The sequence below is a fragment of the Chelmon rostratus genome, chromosome 18, assembly GCF_017976325.1.
Source record: "Chelmon rostratus isolate fCheRos1 chromosome 18, fCheRos1.pri, whole genome shotgun sequence".
NCBI lineage: Eukaryota > Metazoa > Chordata > Actinopteri > Chaetodontiformes > Chaetodontidae > Chelmon > Chelmon rostratus.
This window is the reverse complement of record NC_055675.1, coordinates 13,481,295-13,498,662: the sequence shown is the minus strand read 5'-3', so window position 1 is coordinate 13,498,662 and position 17,368 is coordinate 13,481,295. Positions and strand designations below refer to the sequence as shown.

At 43.3% G+C, this 17,368-nt stretch overlaps 1 protein-coding gene across 1 annotated transcript; it reads right to left on the bottom strand.

The window, feature by feature from the left end:
• Positions 1-999: 999 nt before the first annotated feature.
• slc22a16 (solute carrier family 22 member 16) lies at positions 1,000-16,627 on the bottom strand. Its single transcript, XM_041959377.1, has 9 exons — positions 16,537-16,627; positions 16,159-16,435; positions 13,771-14,247; positions 12,605-12,722; positions 8,758-9,316; positions 7,474-7,601; positions 3,294-3,403; positions 2,782-2,881; positions 1,000-2,598 (listed from the first exon to the last, which is right to left on the bottom strand). The coding sequence occupies exons 1-9, from the start codon at positions 16,625-16,627 to the stop codon at positions 2,404-2,406; spliced, it is 2,055 nt and encodes a 684-aa protein (XP_041815311.1). The 3' UTR covers positions 1,000-2,403.
• Between the last annotated feature and the right edge of the window lie 741 nt (positions 16,628-17,368).

The following is a 17,368-nucleotide window of genomic DNA, read 5'->3' as shown; positions in this document are numbered from 1 at the left end:
AATGTGTCAAACAATCGAACAAAACTGCTCTGGTATTCTGACTGCAGGAAAGTAGAAGTGAAAAATCACTAACTCATAAATGATTTTTAAAAAAGGCACCTCTGTAGTAGCTGCCTTGAATTAGAGCAACGCGACCTTAAGACAAACATGTGTAGGATTAGACTTCAGATGTTTTCAAGTTGATGTAACTCCCAGCCATGACCAGCAAATGGTATCCTCTCTCCATTTTTGGAAACACTTCACTCCAAAAAGTACTGTGTGTTAATATTCTGTTGATATTGAAACCCAGAGTTTTTGTAGCTTTAAAGCATCCCCCAAAACCCTTAATATTAATTTAATGATGGGATGATACTGGTGCTTGAGGGCAGCTGAAACATATCTGAACAGTAGTTGTGCATTGTGTGTGTTTGCGTGCATGTGTGTGTGCATGGCATGCATTTTATCTGATGGTGCACAATAGGCCTTTGGCTCCTGTTCCCACCTCTCCCGTGTGTCTTTATTACAGTGAGAGTACCTCTACAGTTTTCCTCCACCCTCTACTCTAGCATCACGACAGAACTGGAAGCTCACATTAGCAGCCTGGTTGTTTAGGTTCAAGTTAAGTGCATAACTGTAGCTTTTCCATCCACACACACACACACACACAGTGGTCATGCATCTGCAAGGTTTTCAACTCGAAAGTTGAACACAGAGGGTTTGTTCATGTGCTGGGTGTTGCAAAGGAAGCCGGTGCTACGGCAGCAGGGGACCTCCTCTCCACCGGCGAATAGGAAGCCGTTAGCGTCGGTGGGCTGTCCCCAGATCTGCTCTATATTCCCCATATGACAAAAATAGGCTCCCTTCTTTTCCAGCAACAGGTTGAACCCTCAGCTTTGATAGATAGGGAGAGAGAGAGGAAGAGGGAGAGAGCTTTTAATTCGCAAAGGAGCTCATTTATCAAATAAGATCAAATGTGGTTGATACAGCAGATACAAATACTGTAAACAAGACAGGAGAAGTGCATCGTAGATATGAAGATGCCAACAACCCCAATAAAATTAGTTTTCTACAATTAAACAAAAACAATACCAAGAAGGCTTGTTGTTAAAACTGATTAGAATCAAGTACTGAACCTGAGTATTTTCATCACACTGTTAATTGTCATGATTTTTCGCTTCTCCTTCAGATTTAAGCACCACGCTACAGTTTGATACGAAACAAAATCAAGCTAGTAGTATACTTCAGCATTACAAAGCAGGCGAAGACACTGTTGTGCTTCATTCCTGCTTTTGGTCCAAAACATCTGGAGATCACATCCTGACTCTTCAGCTTATATAATGTTGTACTCCTGTACATACATTTCCTTCAGCGCGTCCAGAATCTCGATTGCACACACAAAGTAAGCATGTCGAAAACATGACACCCACCCCCAAACACACATTAGATAATAACATTTAAGCTACGCAATGCCATCCTAAACAAGAAGGCCACTGTCGAACTGAGTGTAAAGATAAAAAGTGTGATCAGGATCATTTCACAGTGATAGCCAAAGGCGGGTGCCCTGAGATTGAAAAAAGGCCTTGAAAATAACAAAAAGGGGACTTTCAAAATAAGGCACTTCTTTGTCATTGGGATAAAACATCCTGCTGTCTACATCAAGATAATGAGATGTACAATATTGTGTTTTTTTGAAATAGCACTGCATCTGCACACTTTAACCCTGCGTGTTGCAGAAAGGGAGCCGTAGCTGGAATCAGCACCGATGATTACTGTTTCTGAAAGGTCACTGCATCGCAGTGCATAGGTTGACTGTTACATACTCACACTCCAGATAATTGGATAATTGCAGTTTATCCCAACTTGGGTGTTATTTTTGCAGTTTTGGCTAGCAGTCCAGCTAGCAGGTTCACTGGTCTTAGAAATTACTTCAGTGAGCACAAAGTTATCATCACTAGTAGAAATAATAGGCAAAACTTCAAAAAAATACGACCGACGTCACAAACTGAAATGATCCTTCAGTATACTTCATGTTTCCTTTGTCTTGGACACACACACAATATATATATATACACACAACGATTTTCTCCTTCACTGAATTCATTGATTGCTGTGTTTGCACTGTATCTGTGACTGATCACTGAGAGGTGTGTGTGTGCAGGAGGGCTTGTGTAACATCACAGGACCCTCAAAGTACTGAGCTGTTGGTCACTTTGCCAAACAAAATGTCAACAAACACGTCATTCCAACAAGTTCTGAATAAAGCTTGCTGTTTTTCTTTTTCATTTTCTTCCAACAATCCAATAAATCAATGATATTACTGTTTCGGTTTTTTGGCAGCTGTCACCTCCACCCTTTTCCTTCATTTTTCTTTCCACAGCTCCTCTCTGTGAATCTTTTCTCTCCGGTTTTCCAGCAGTGTGCAGCTCAGGCCTTGGCTTCATGTTGGTTCATCTCCAAGCGGTCTTCAGCATCTTTATTGCCCAGGGCGGAGTTCTTCTTGCTGGGCTCGCGTCCTAGAGCTTCAGCCTCTTCCAAGGTGGTTGTTAGAGGTCTGCCCAGGGTCTCAGGCAACAACAACGTCAGCACTCCGATAATGAATGCCAGGATTCCAACGATGAGCTACACAGAGGTCGTGACGATTAAAGGAAAAAATTAATTTGTTTTGTTTCCAGGAAACCCTTGTAGATAAACTAGAACAAACACGGTGCAAAGGTGACAGAGTGGACGAGGTAATAACAGGTTATTAAACGTTAAATAATACCCATCGCTCTGAGAGAGCTGACCAAAAGAAAACAGGTATACCTGTGGTAGGTAGACCCAGAACTCAGCCAGGTACACGCAGAAGGGAGCCACCACACTGCCGACACGGCACATCATACTGCCACTGCCCACTGCCAGAGACCTGGAGGGAGATCAGACACGCAGTCAGCAACATCAGAGAAGATTGATTTCAGACACTAAACCCACCAACACCAACATAAAGATGAATCAACTGCTGGAAACGAGCAGAGAAGCAGCGTTACTTTATGATCATATCTGCAGCTGTGCATAAAACACTGCTTACACTGTCTATGTTTCTGGACTTTTCTATGATTCTTTCCAATTTTTTTTGACATTTGTTTGTTAAGACTGACAGTTGTACTTCCTGGAACTGACAGAAAGTATCTAAATATTGCAGACCACATGACAAGGTTTCTTTGTGACTCAGTGATACATTGAAGAAGCAGCTTATATATATATATAAAAACATGTCTAAGAAGAAAAGTTACAAATTGATTCTGGTCCAGATCTTTTATGTTTCTGGTTGTTCTTACCTGATGATGGTTGGGTAAAGCTCACAGGTGTACAGGTAGATGAGACCAAAGGCAATGGCGATGGCAAACTTCCCTGTCATACAGAGAGCAATGGCCAGTGCATCAATGTCCTGTGGAAAAGGGATAATCAAGAAGTTTATCCCATGTTTAATAGCATAACCTTTGTTTGATCTTTTACACACGATTTTGAGCTTAAGGATCCTTAAAGAACCTTCCCCCTGGTAATGATATCACATCTGATTTCATCACACACAGAAATACATACAACTGACCTTTGACCTTTTCATCAGACCTCAGACTCCATTAATAGTCAAGCTTTAAACAGCAGCACAACTTCCCTTACAGCACTTCATGCTGACTTGATTTCCTTTTTTTAAGTTAAAAATAAAGTTCACAGAATGCATAAAATCAAGGAAAATACACAAGTGTTCAGCTGTTGCTGGAAACCTTCAAAAAAACACCACCAGCTGACGATCGCAGTGTTCTTGAAGGGAGTTAGCAATGAAGCTAGGTTCTCGCTAATTAAGGGCTCTGCATGCAAGGAGGAGGACCTTAAAATCAATTCTGAATGTTACAGGAAGCCGGTGCAGAGAAGCTAAAACTGGCCTGGGGGCAGAGTTGAGTAGCTGGTCGATAGTTGAGAATAATATTGTAGAGGCTCCAGCATTCTCTGTAATAATCTTAGAAAATTGATCCTTTATTGCCAGACGTGTTGCTTTGTTATAGACAGTCATGGCTTCTTTGTATATATTACAGTGAACTGTGAGTCCAGTTTTTCTCAAATTCTCAAGCTCCACAGCCTTGGAGTCGTTCTTCTTTTGGACATGGATATTCAGGTCACCATCAAGGATCAATCTGTCATATCTCACGACGCCAAGTGCATCATGACGCGTCAGAATATTTTGGTGGATGATGCGATGTAATGATGAGCACTGATAATTCTGCTTTGAGCTCAAGAGCAAGAAATTAAAGTGCTGTTTTTCCTGACTGACAAAACTACAAATCATACCTGGGAGAACAAGCCTCTATCAGCTGCTACACCAGTTTAGCCAGGCCTTAACTAAAACATAACATGTAAATTCTTTTTACTTATCAGATCATTAATTTGCCAGTGATGGGGAAGAAGGCCATTTAACCCCTGACTGGGACAAAGTCATCCTCTGAATGCAGTGAGTAATGTGAAGCAGAAGGTGAGGTAAAGTGGAGAGTCACAGGCTGTCTTTGCTCTTATCTGTGCATTCTTGTTTTGCACAGCAAACCAAGAGCATGATGCAGGTTGGCACAGGGCAGCCTGCAACCAGAGTCCATGAATCGCTCATTCTCACGTATTTGATGCAGCGTTTCAATCTTCTTTTCGGGCTGTACAGTCAGACGCTGACATCGCTCACGCTGTGCAGCTCGACGGGTTTCGCCATGTTGTCGCCATCCTGAGTCAGGGTTTCCAGTCACAGACACAGCAAAAAGGGCTTGTAATAAAAGTGCTAAACATATGGTGGCAACCTTCTGTTTCTTTCATTAATTTAAGTATCCTGGATCCACTTTCCAAAACTTTTGGCAGAAAAAAACGATGATATCAGCAAGAATCAAGAATGTAAAAAAAGGAGACAGCAGAAGAAGAAGCCTGTAGATAAACAGTAGATACTATATTGATTTTGCATTTTTAATGGAATGGAAGTGTTCTATATTTGTGCATGCATATATTTTATGTGTGCATGTGTGCTTTGATAAAAAAGAGACTATAATCAGTGCTATCTGAGAGAGCTGTCTGCCTATTTGCTTCTTTGCTGAGAGTTAGATGAGAAAGATGACACCACTCTCTGTGTCAGCAGCTGGATAGCTTAGCTTAGCAGTGAGGGAGAATTAACTCCCTGGAAGATTCTGCTGGTTGTCTTGCAACCACTTCCATCCACGAAATCCCATATCCCTCGTCTGGGAACCAGACAAATCCGCAAGCTCATGTTTTGTTTGCTCTGGCACATGAGTCTGGTGCCTCTCCCGTTCAGACTGATTTCCACCAGTGCTGGTGTGTGTAAGGCCAATCACAGCTGTTTATCTAATATGGGCACGGGTTTGATATGAAACAACCAAGGTGGCTGCGAGAAAGAGGTCAGATGTCAGACAGGCAGTGCAGAACGACAATATTTTCGCTTCTAACGCGGCTAACTCACGGCTTCTGTGAGTTTTATTTATTTAGTCTGTCGAGTTTGAACGGAGTGTTTTTTACAGTGATCCGCGAGGTAAAATTACCGTTTTTGTCAATGGAGTCTGGCAGCCTTGAGGAGAGCGATATAACGGCTGTTTCTGGTTAAACAAAACTGATGTTACGCTTTGACAGAAAGCTCTATCTCTGCAGTGATCCTTTCCACACTGCTTTCAGACACTTAGAATAACAATCTGAGCCTGTCAGTAGCAAAAACAAACACTTTTAGTAGATGGACATTGTCAGGTGCAGTTTTCACAGCTCGTCTCTGCATGCTGTAGTCTGTTTACATACAGATATAATGTTTTAACTACTGACCTTCAGAGGTGCTGGTACGTGAATTTTGTTACCTTTGGACAGAGCCAAGCAAGCCCTGTGTTTCCAATCTTTATTCCAAGCTAAGCTAAGAGGCTTCCGGCTGTAGCTTCATATTAAACATACAGACATGAGAGCTCCTCTTATCTTACTCTCGTTAGGGAAGCAATTAGGCATACAGTGTTTCTCAATGTTTGAATGTAGGAATCAAGTCATGTACACACACACACACACACACACACACACACACACACACACACACCCAGTGGCAAAACACACAGAATCACAGACCGACATGAGGTCGAGCATTTGCAATGTAACCATCAGGAGAGAGAAGTGACTGAGAAGGAAGGAAGAGACGATAAGATGAGCCATCCTTCTCATAAGGACTATCAAGCTAACTGAACCTAGCTTTGAGAATGAGAGTGCCAGTTGTACGTGGATCCAGGCACTAAGAAAAACTCCTCTTTCATAGTCATCCTCAAGACTGTGGCAGGATTGCACTCTGCTATGCGGGCGTGCATGTAAGCCTGCAGATGGAGTTTCCTAAAGTCACGTCTGCATGGGAAAAGTTGCTGCAGTGACACAAACAGAGAGGGGAGAAACAGGCGAGGATAGCTGGACTCTCTGTCGCTGCTGCCTCTGCTATTTTTCAGCTCGCTGCCAGCCCTGTCCGACAATCACTTCCAGTGTCAAAGGCCACGTTTACTTGGACATTACGTACCAGCTGTTTGCCAACCCAAGCAAAAGCAGCGCTAATTTGGGTCAGAGCTGTAACGCCCTCGGCCGGCATTGTAAGATGAACTGTTACAAGTCCTCCATTCCATGTGTGTTGATCTGTTTCGGAGTTGTATGCATGGACTGGATAAGCTGTAAATGAACTGCCCTTCTTGCAGGGCATGCATGTGCTGTACATCAGGGCTTGACAGTAACAGTGGTCCAACGGCCTGGGGCTACCTCAGGACGCCAAACTCAAGAGCTAACAGTTCAGACAGATCGGTCCATAAAAGAGTTTAAAAATAGCCCTGCATTACAGTTAGCTGTTGCTATTTCTGTCTTTCCCCTGACTCCTCACAGCTGACTCCCCACAGCCGTCACATCCTGTTGACAGCCAAAATGCATAAAATGCATATGTGGCTATAAGTATAATCAGCAAAACGTACTTAAGTTTTTAACGAAGTCAATGCAGAAAAATACTCATGAATTTATGTAAGAGCAGGATTTTGTGATTGGTTGAGGTGGAGCTCACTTTTAATTTTAATACTTAAGACTGCAACTAATGATTATTTCTATTATTGATTCATCTGCTCATTACTTTCTTTTCTTTCACTAATTGGTTGATTGTTTGGTTTGTAAAATATTCTGTGACATAGTGATAAATGGCCATCACATCTCCCCAGATCACGATTAATCAATCGATCGACTTATTGTTTCAGCTGTGCTTGTACATTTTCATCTGTTTTGAAAGCAAAAATCTTAATTTGAGTTGATTAAAAAGTGCATTTCCCTCTGAAATGCTGTGGAGGAGAAGTATAAAACAGCATGAGAGGAAAATGCTCATGCAAAGAAAGTACAGTGCTTGAGTAAGACTTGACGTTTAAGGATACCAACACTTAAGATACACACACACATGCTGCCTCTCACACACACACTCTCAGTACGTACAGCAGGTACCACGATGATGAGCAAACAAGCGACGCCGGCGAGGAGCAGGGCTGGGGCGCAAGTCTTCTTCCGGCCAATCCAGTCCATTGCGAAACAGCCAACCAGATAAGAGGGGAGCTCCACTGCGCCTGGAAATAGCCAATCGCAGCAGCTCTCGGTCAGAGGTTATCGCAACACTGACACTCAGACACTGTATCTAGGGGACCTAAATAACCGCCATCTGAAATGTTGTTGAAGCTCAGCCTCATATATGTGCTCTACTCTATGTCTCCAGATGAGATAAACAGGGAGTTTAAATGATACTGGCCATTAGAGTGTATTAGATTAACTCTTCAGAAATACAGTAAATGTAATGTAAATACTGCACATCCTCTACTGAGCTGATTGAGCTGAGCATTAATAAATATCTACAATTGTGAGGACTAAAGTCCCCTGCTTTCAAAACAGCATCATGAGCAGAGCATCAGCTCCTGATGTGTTTCGTGAAAAAATGTTTATTACAGTAGAAATCTTGTTTTCTTTTTTCAATGGAAAAACCGCAGGGATGCTGTCGAGATTGCAGATGGTGGCCTTTAGTTTTTCGTAATTGCTCACAGGCTGACCTGCTGTGTTACCAAAAACAGAGCAGTAAACAAAGCCAGACCGGAGAACAGAAAATATTGCCTTCGCAATGAACTAATATGTGACACCACGTGAGCATACTATAGTATAGCGCAGAGCACAAACATTGCATACAGAGTATAGAGTTAAAGCTGACAGTTTTAAATAGCACTCGACTCAACTTGGTAAACAGGGCCGGGCCACCTAGGAGGACTATTTGCTTACATGGGAAGAGATCTGTTCTTAGATTACACAGGCTACCTGAAAAAAACGCCAGCCTCACTGCACACACAATGACACAGCCAAGATTTCCAAAAAAACAAAACAAACTGATTCAAACGCTCTCTGCATTTACGACCCAAAGGCTATAAAGTACTAAAACAGTTGTCAACAGCTGCCTAATCCATCTATAAACACAGATATACCTGCGATTAGATGACCTAAGCAGGGCGCTGTCACACAGTTGTGAAAAATCATCAGCTCTATTACGGGAGAAATCTACGAATATGATGGAATATTTAACGTGTATTGACAAGGCTACTTGAGCTGAGAGGGCCTCACTGTCCTTCACACTTGACATTTATGGGACTTGGGTGTCAAAGTGAAACACTGACCAGAAGTTCCATCAACTATTTTCCTTCCACTTTCATGTGCAACATTCACATTCACCAGCTAAACACTTACCAGCGAGGAAGAGGTTGACGTACTGGTTTCCTCCCAGGTTGACTGAGCCTAAAGAGAAGACGTAGTAGCCCAGGCTGCCGATGAACCAGATGGCCCACACTGTGCACGTTCGGCCCACCATCCTCCAGCTGCCGAACAGATCCAGGATGGACAGCTTCTTTTCGGGCTGCGGCGGTCGCTCCTCTGCCTCCTTCAGGAGAGCTTTGCCGTTCTCTCTCTCCTCTGGCTCCAGGAGCTCCTCCACCTTCAGCCTGTAATCGAGGCCGTTGCAGCGGGCTATCGCTTCCAGCAAGGCCTGGGCTTCCCTGTACCGGCCCTTGGCCATCAAGTAAAAGGGGGTCTCGGGGAACTTCCAGCAGAAGAGCAGGAATGGCGAGGTGCATAAGGAGAGGACGATCTGGTAGATCCACCAGACCCGCACCAGGTAACCGGTCAGGGCCACTATCATGATGCCGACAGCAAAGGCAGCGTGCACGTGCATAGAGGTCCATGTGCGCACTTTGATGCCGGTGAACTCTGTCACATAGACAAACACCACCACGAGGTAGCCACTGGACACCTTCCAAAAGCAAAGATGGGAAAGGAGGGACACGGATAAAGGGAGGGAAAGGGGAAGAGGGATCGCAGATAAAATAAGTAAAGAGAGAGGGATGGAGAGAGGAAAGAGGTTGATATACAGGCTCCAGAAGCAGGAATTTGAAATTTGCCACAAAAATATGATAAATACATTAAATCTTTCACAGAAGGAATCACATATGTTAATATTCACATGCACAGAATGGTCTGGTTGTTTAATATTCAAAGATTTTAAATTGAACTTAATCACTTCAAGTCTTCATTTGTAAATTATGCAATATGTCCTTTCCTCTTTTAAAAGTTACATAGCAACATTGCTTTCAAGCTGAAACTGGGCACGACTGCCGGCTCGACTTGCTCATGCTGCTCACTACATCAAAGCGGTGCCATGTGCATGCACATAACCCTAACATATGTCTGCAGGTAAACATGTTGTTGTCAGATCTGTGCGCAACAGGTTATAAGTCCCCGCTCTTAAGGCTGAGTCTGCACTGTGCTGAGTGTGTCCGTGCAGTGTGAGTGCAGCCTGTCTCAGAGTCTGATTCTATGTGAAAAACAACAGCTGGAGCTGAGGACTGGGGGATGGTAGAGGACGGAGAGGAGGGAAACAGTGGACAGATTGTAAGGGCTCGTTCAGCACAACTTTACGGCCATGCAGGCTTGTAACCGTAACGACTCCCTTCCTTTGCCTTGTGAGCATGCTAGTTTATGTGCATTTTATTACGTGTTACTCTGGACGCAAAAATACAAACGTGCTTACACATAAACATACCGAGAGCCACTAAACTTACCTGCTGGACAGCTGTTTATCTCATAAATTCCCCATCATTATTTACTTTTAACAAGGTAGCCTGGGAATTTCTGCTGAACCAACTGACCTTTACTAGTACAGAAGTGATTTCATTTGTGAGACTGGTTTCCTTTTCAGGTATTTAGCTTTCAAAGAACACCTGCTCAACTGAGACGTAAATGCAAACGTCAGATACATTATTTGAGAAATAATAATGTGTCATACCGTGCAAGCATGACCTCCATCAGGATGGAGAGAATATGGCAAATTCCGTGAGCTGCATAGACTGCAAGTGACTGACTGAGAGTATACACAGCTTGAAGGAGACGATTGAAACGCTGCATCAAATACATGAGAATGAGCGATTCATGGACTGTGTAGCAGCCTCTGTATGAGGTGTCGAAAATGGGCAGACTTCTATACACAGGATTATTTCAGCTGTAGCGCATCCTGCAAAGATTTGACTTACACTCTGCCCTGGATGTGCCTTAACACCACCAGATCCACTGTTGAGGCTCTCAAACCAGCCCTCCCTAATGATGCTTCTCACTGGCACAGCACCATCACCAGACTGAGAGCATCCACTCCGGTCAAGACTGGGACTGACTTCATCCACCGCAGAGGCAAATACAGAAATGAAGTAAGAGGGGACCAACGCCCACTGCACCACCTGAACTGTCACTGCGGAACAGCTGTGACCCACTGACTAATGAAAGATGTGATAAAACTATCTGCAGGGAAACTAATCACACCACAGACACAGCCCCGAAAACCACTGCTGGACTGAGGAGACATATCTGAAAAGCAGAGGGACAGAAATAATACTGCTAAACCCACACATGATAAGTCAAACACTATTCAGATTGGGGACTAAGTGAGACTGAAAATCTCACTATAAATGATGCATCTGTCAGAGAGCCAACAGAGCTGCTGCCAGGCATCCCCTCTATCACTCATGTTGGATCTTTTCACATTCTGCAAAGGAAAACTGTCTTTGAGGTCCAGAAAAGAAGACCTGCTACTGGAGAAACTGATTGACTGTCAGTCACAACATGTATTCATATCAGGCCCCGTTTCAACGTCGGGGAAAGAATGGAATCTGTCAGCAGACTGCTCGCCCTAAGTGCTTGGCTGACATCGGAAAGCCTCAGACATGTGATAAAGTTTATTGACAACTTCAATAGCTTTTGGAACTGTAAAGACAACTACATCCAAACATCAGTGGTTGCAGGCTGCCCTATGCCAACCTGCATCATGCTCTTGGTTTGCTGTGCAAAACAAGAATGCACAGATAATAGCGAATGACAGCCTGTGACTCTCCACTTCACCTGACCCTCTGCTTCACATTACTCACTGCATTCAGAGGATGACTTTGTCCCAGTCAGGGGTCAAATGCCCTTCTTCCCCGTCACTGGTTAATTAATGAGCTGATAAGTGAAAAGAATTTGCATATCTGGCAAGAAACGGCTTCAGTTTTCCAAGATTATTGCAGAGAATGCTGGCATCTCTGGAATATTATTCTCAACTACTGACCAGCTACTCAACTCTGCCCCCACCCATTCACAGTTTCCTACATTGAGTGTGAAGAACTTGCATTGTTGTTCAATAACAAAATGACCTCAATCAGAACCAGCATTGCTGCTGATGTGAACACAGATGACCTCAGTAAACCCTGTAAAAAAGATGTAGCCATGGTAAAATTCACATGTATTACATTAGCTGAGTTCTGTCTGAGACTGTCACCTGTACCTGCAGCATTTTTAAAGCATCAAGTCATGTCCTGAAGGTTGTAAATACATCTCTACAGGCATCTTCCCATATGGCTTCAAAACAGCTGTTAAAAAACCCTTACTAAAGATACCCAGCCTAGATGGTCATGCCCTCAGCAACTATGGCCCCATATCTAACCTCCCATTCATGAATAGGTATAATATCCTGGAGGAATTTTCGGTCAGGCTTTAGAAAAGACAGCCCTGAAACTGCTCTGACTAAAGTAATCAGAGACCTCAGACTAAATTCTGATAAAAATAAGCTTTCAGTTCTCGTCCTCTGAGATCTAACTGCAGCATTCGATACGATTCACCATGATATCTTAATCAGTCATCTTGAACAGTTGGCTGGTCTTTCTGACTGTGTGTTTAAAAAAAATACATCAAAGTGCGAAAGTTTTATTAATGAGGACAAAACTGAATTCCTCCTTGTCAGCCCTTAAACCAAAAAGAGAAATGCTGCTTAATAATCCAGGGAAATTAACTCCCAGCATTAAATCATTAAAATCATTTCAAATAAGTCTTGGTGTTATCCTTTTGCTGTCTTTTTTTGATATCCGCTCGCTGATAACAATTTCATTCCACATTATTTATTTGTCCCATTTGTTTCCCCAAGTCCACCAGCCATGCCATCCAAGAACACACATGGATACGCAACCACACACACACGGTGCAGAAGCGCACATACAGTGCATACATGCACTTAACTCACCATGGCAAGGAGGAAGCGGAGCACCATAAACAAATTGTAGTTTCCAGAGAACGCTACGGATACCCCGAGCCCGAACTGACAGAGGCTGGTGAACATCAGGATCCTCACACGGCCGACTCTGGAGAAAAGGTGGAGAGCAACTGAGTCAACAAGTTCCAGTAAGCAATGCATTGAAAACGGATCACTATAATGTAGGCACTGCCATATGTTATATATTTAAATAAAGCTGCAGACACAAAAGGTACGCAACTGAAGTTCTGCTAGAAAATGTTAGTTGTAACACACTAGCATAGCGAATTTTCAGAGGACCAAGACCAACATTCTCCAGTTCTGTGTATAGAGTACCCAACATAAACATGGATAGCACTTTGACCTCAACATGAAAGAGATGCTCCACAAGGCCGCTGCCTGCACAGTGTAACTCACAGCCACAACATGGAGGCAAGACTTTGATGAAGCCCAGCCCCATAAATGCATTAGCCATCAATCCTTGTGGATATGGCCATGGGTTAAAAAGCATAAGACCAGAGGATGATTAACTAACCCATAATAGCCATCAGCAATTAATCCTTATCGTTTCTATCTTCACTCTGTTAATGGCATCCATTTTTTAAGATAGGTTAGGTGGACATCAAAGCAAGAGTACCCTCCACACTGACTTTATTAGACTAAAGTCCTACCTCTAAATGCTGACCGCTTCAGTTTAGGCTTAACAGCTGGCTGCTGTTTGGACAGATCACCTGACCTGTGTGCCCAGGCACCTGTTGTTTTCCTGCCACTCTCAGCTCTTCTTCCTCCCTTTCTTTCATCCCTCAATCCCATCATGCACATCATCCATCCACTTTTCCTGCCTGCCTGTCACTCCAATCATCCCTGCCCTGCACCGCCATGCTTATGAAGCCACTGTGGGTGTGCACTCTGTCCTGTGCAGAGCAGTATCCTGTTAAATGCTGTGGCAGAAGTGCAACAATGTCTCCTGAAGGCCTGACTACACAGTCATAGTCTGGACTATTTGAACCTCCCGTGCACAAGTGAAAAGAACTTCCTAATATGGTGAAACTGTACTCCATGTGTCTTAAATGACGTACTTAGCCTCCCATGTGTGCATTCTCACTCTGCAAGACAGTACCCACCCCCTCTTCCTCTATCCTGCAGCTCCTGCTCACCTGTCAGCAAGGTCTCCAAACACCAGCGCTCCGATCAGCACCCCCAGCATGAAGGTGGGCTGGCACAGCTTGGCCAGCCACTCTCTCCCACACACCAAGTTCCAGTCCGTCACTATGCTCTGCTGCACTTCAGTATGGTCGTAAACAAAGGTCTCATCGCAGGCTCTCACTGTCTTGTTGCCATCAAAGTCGTATGTGAAGCCCGTTGGGTCGATGCGCAGGGCGCACCGGCACCGGCTGAGCTCCCACTGTTCTCCTTCAGCCGTCCTGACCACGAGGGGCCCATTCCCCGGCTTGAAGACCGGCAGGAAGTCCTCCAGAGAGGACCCCGTCAGGTTACCGTAGAGGACATCGGTGATGTTGCCGGGGACGCTGCACACAAAGTTTGGCGTCTCCACTAAGAAGACAGAGGCCAGGTAGTGGATCCCACAGGACACGGCCTGGAAGACTGCTGCAAAGTACAGACATGCCTGAAATCTGGAGGGAAAGAAAGTGCATCAAAAATATGCTCCCACAGGAGCTGAAGAAGAGATCTTGAGTGATTTGGCAGCGGCCCTTTGGGTCGATCATTTAACAGATAACTGCAAAAAGGTGACCTCAGCAGCTCATTCTTTAATGAATATCCACACAAACCTCTGTCAAAAACAAGCAAACATCACAGGAAGCATTAGCTTTTAATATAAAATGCCTATTTATCATTTTAATTTTCCAAAGGACAATATAGATAATGACAACAACATAGTCCACAATAACAAATTACAATGACATCATTTAAATGATTCTATATCTCACATAATTGCACGTTAATGTTGAATGCCTCACTACTGAGTCCCATTGAGCCACAGTAAGGGATGAGCCAAAGTCTTGTTCCCATTGTAATTTAGTGGGGATAGTGCTGTCAGGGAGGGACAGACTTTGTCACTTATTTATATATATATATGAAACATATCTGAGCCAGAAATTATTAAAGACTGACCTCAGCTGTAAGTATTGTAAAAATGCCAAATCATTAAGGCCAAACTACATTTTCAGCTCATCTTCATCTCCATAACTTGTAACCTGTCCAATCTGAGTGATGTTTTCGTGTTGCCAAGTGCTCTTTTCCAGTGTTATACCGTTATATCATCAGCATAGAGACTGGTTTTGAAATCGTATCCACCAAGATACGACATCCAACAACATCCAGCCTTTTTTAAAACATCCAGCCTTGTCTCTATATTTCTTGCACAGCTAAAACAGAGCAAAAGCTGTCTGTTCACGTAGGGTAGCTTGCAAGTCTGATCTTATAGGTAATGGTGAATTCCTGAGTCTAAAGGTTTTTTGGGTTTGAGCACGTGTTGCTTTTCCAAAATCTTAAACTCAGTCTTTAATTTAATTTACTTGTCTAACATTTTGTTATTTATTTTGCAGTAGAGTAGCTTATTATCCATCCTCTGCACGTTACTTTAAAAGCTTCCCACACTATTTGGACTGGTGGACCTGAGTTTAAGTTAATGGCTATAAATTCAGACATTTTATCTCTCATTTTATCTTTCATTTTAGCAGCAAATTCTGTTATTATTATATTATTATTATATAATTCTGTCCACATTTTTTGGTCTTGTGTATATTGACTGAGGGGGAGAAAACAATTGACAGAAGTGCACGGTCAGATATAATGATACGATGAATCTGAGAATCTAACACATTCTCCATTAAAGCATTTGATATGAGCAAATAATCTGCTGGTGAGTAGGCCTTTGAGTTATGCACCTTGGAATAAAAGGTATATTCACGGGTTTGGGGGTTTCACAGCAGTCACATATTTTCTTGACTGCTGACTACAAAAACAAGTAGTGGGAACATGATGTTTTGTTAGATAAACGGACAAACTGTGCACAAAACATAACAATTAGTGTTTTGTGAGAAAACAGAATTAATGATGTTGTTAAATTAGTTCAGCGCTTTTTATTAAAGGGGGAAACATTTGGTAAAAGTTATATTCTGGCCTCTTTTACTTTTCAGCACGCCTCAGATGTGAGAAAACTTCATTAACAACGCACGTCAACAAGCTCATGATATCATGACATTTGAAATACTGACAGTTATTTTTCAAAAAAAAAAAAACACACAAAGGGGAAACAGAAGTTCCTCCTCAGAGGTGTGGTACAATAAAAAACTAAAAGTGTCCAAAAGCACTGCGCTCAACTTGTGAAACGTACATAAGGAGGATGAGCTCTCTCGATGTTTAGTATTTGATTTCAAATGTGCATTCGTAACATGGAATAAAAATAACTCCAGACGTTGAGAAGTCACTATTCCACCGCTGATCACAGCCGACCACTCAAATATTCCCCCGAACTCATTCACACACCAAAGCAAGCAACTTATAAAGTCCGGAGACGATACCTTTTAAAATGTCCAAGCTCGTCAAATATCCTCTCGATGGTCATTTTCTTCTTGACGGTGAGTTTGCGCGTCAAGGCTCCCGGTGCGTCTCTCTCTTGCCCGGCCGAGCAGCGGATCCTGAAAGCTTCAACGCCTGATGATGAAGTGCGGCTTTCACGGAGCGGAGCGAAGGTAGGAGGGGCGCGCACGCACGCACGCACGCACACGCACAAGGGGTTCACTCTCAACCGATATTTCAGCAGAGGGGGGGCAGCCGTTGTGGATGGAGACGATGATGCTGCAACGCAACAGAAAAAATGACGCTATGAACGTGACGCAACAGCGCGTAAAGTTGTGTTGCCAGTTCTGTTCAATCGCTCCCTGACTGCATCATCTCACCTCTTTGAATGAGACAGACGGAATTGTTTTGGCGCAAATCCCCTCTGAGCATCCGCTGCTCGATAAACCGGCCCTTGATTACATCACACATTCTCTTACAATTAAGCAATCACGTGAAGTGTTTTCCCAGTCACAGCCAGGTCATTTTGATTGAAAACAGAGGTGTTAAGGTCACTCTGGGGGTGCATGAGAGCCTTTTCTGAGGCCTCAGACCATGTGGATAAACACTCACATGTGACCTGGTGACTTAGTATCAGTGTGGACATAAAGCTGTTTATTCTGTTGTAAATATTCTGCCCTTGCGTAACATCCACAAAATGTTAACAGCGGGCCTCTGACGGCACGGGGCCATATTTCTTCGAGGGTTTGACCCCCCAGTCAGGATCAACCTTTCAGTGGAACAAACAGCTGTTGCACATGTCTGGCATTTACAGCTTAAGCGCAGTGGTAATGAGCTGCTGAGTTCATAATCGAACACAAGGGTCCCAGTTAATCTCTCTCTTCATGTCTTTCACTCACTCTAAACCAGAGCTGCGCATCAGACTAAATTTGGGACATGTAGTCAGTGTGCAGTCGCAGACTTAATCGTTTGGTCTGCAAAACATGAGAAAAGAGGAGTAAATAAGAGAGGCCCATCGCAATTAAGACATGAAAAGCAGCGATTTACAGTTTCTTTGTAGTTAAATAGTTCCGTATTTGTGCATGTAATCAAATAAAAAGTAGAAATATACAACAACATAATAAAAATTGCTCTGGGGGGAAGACAAAAAAACCTGTTGGCTCATGAAAGGAACCCACCTAACTTTGAAATTAAAGACAGCTGTACAGACAG